The sequence below is a fragment of the Pteropus alecto genome, unplaced genomic scaffold, assembly GCF_000325575.1.
Source record: "Pteropus alecto unplaced genomic scaffold, ASM32557v1 scaffold134, whole genome shotgun sequence".
Lineage (NCBI taxonomy): Eukaryota > Metazoa > Chordata > Mammalia > Chiroptera > Pteropodidae > Pteropus > Pteropus alecto.
The window spans coordinates 12,670,940-12,671,838 of record NW_006436283.1 but is presented as its reverse complement, the minus strand read 5'-3'; the positions used below and the strand labels follow the sequence as shown (position 1 = coordinate 12,671,838).

The following is an 899-nucleotide window of genomic DNA, read 5'->3' as shown; positions in this document are numbered from 1 at the left end:
GGGGGGGCGGGGGGGGGCGCACCCAGGCTCAATGGCACAGCCCCTCGCCGCCCAGCCCCACCCAGTACCTCCCTCTCCTCCAGGTACTTTGTTGGCTTCATCATCCAGTTTCAGTTCCACGAGGCGCTGTGTCAGGCAGCTGGCCACAAGGGCCCCCTGCACAAGTGTGACATCTACCAGTCCAAGGAGGCAGGGAAGCGCCTGGCGTGAGTCCTTCCTGACCTTCTTTTGACTGTTTTTCACCCTCTGCCTCCTTGGCCTTGAGGGGTCCTGTGGGGCTCTTCTGCAAACACTGTCTTTGGGGGCTCAGGCTGGGAACTCCACCTGGCACAGGTGGAGCCTGTGCCATCTGCCCTTTCCAGGAGGGAACCAGAGCTGTCTGGACCCAGACCATCCCTCCCCACCCCAGACTTGCTCAGGCCCTTCTAATCCCAAATGTCCCAAAGGGACATTGAGGCTGGCAGGGGAGGTTTGGAGGATGAGTATTAGGCTGAGGCAAGGGGGGCAGTGAGTCCCCTGACCTGTCCTCTGACTCGGTTTCCCTTCTCTGGTGCTCTCCCCAGGGACGCCATGAAGCTGGGCTTCAGTAAACCCTGGCCGGAAGCCATGAAGCTGATTACGGGCCAGCCCAACATGTCCGCCTCAGCCATGATGAACTACTTCAAGCCACTGCTAGACTGGCTCCTCACGGAGAACGGGCGGCACGGGGAGAAGCTGGGCTGGCCTCAGTACAACTGGACACCAGACTCCGGTACCACCACCACCCCCACCTCAGCCCCGGGCCGGCCCCCAGAGCTCACTCAGGACCAGGCCCCCTCCCCAGCTCAGGCAGGTTCAAGTCTGACCTCAGAGCAAGGATAGGGAAGCCAGCCAAAGCGAGCCCAGCCCCGCCCACGCCC

At 62.4% G+C, this 899-nt stretch overlaps 1 protein-coding gene across 1 annotated transcript in view; it reads left to right on the top strand.

The window, feature by feature from the left end:
• The window catches only part of LOC102880255 (angiotensin-converting enzyme), a 13,564-nt gene that overhangs the window by 11,322 nt on the left and 1,343 nt on the right, over positions 1 to 899 (top strand). Inside the window, exons 12-13 of the mRNA XM_025047196.1 lie at positions 84 to 206; positions 564 to 751. Coding sequence (XP_024902964.1) covers positions 84 to 206; positions 564 to 751 — 311 coding nt within the window. The remainder of the gene's footprint in view (positions 1 to 83; positions 207 to 563; positions 752 to 899) is intronic.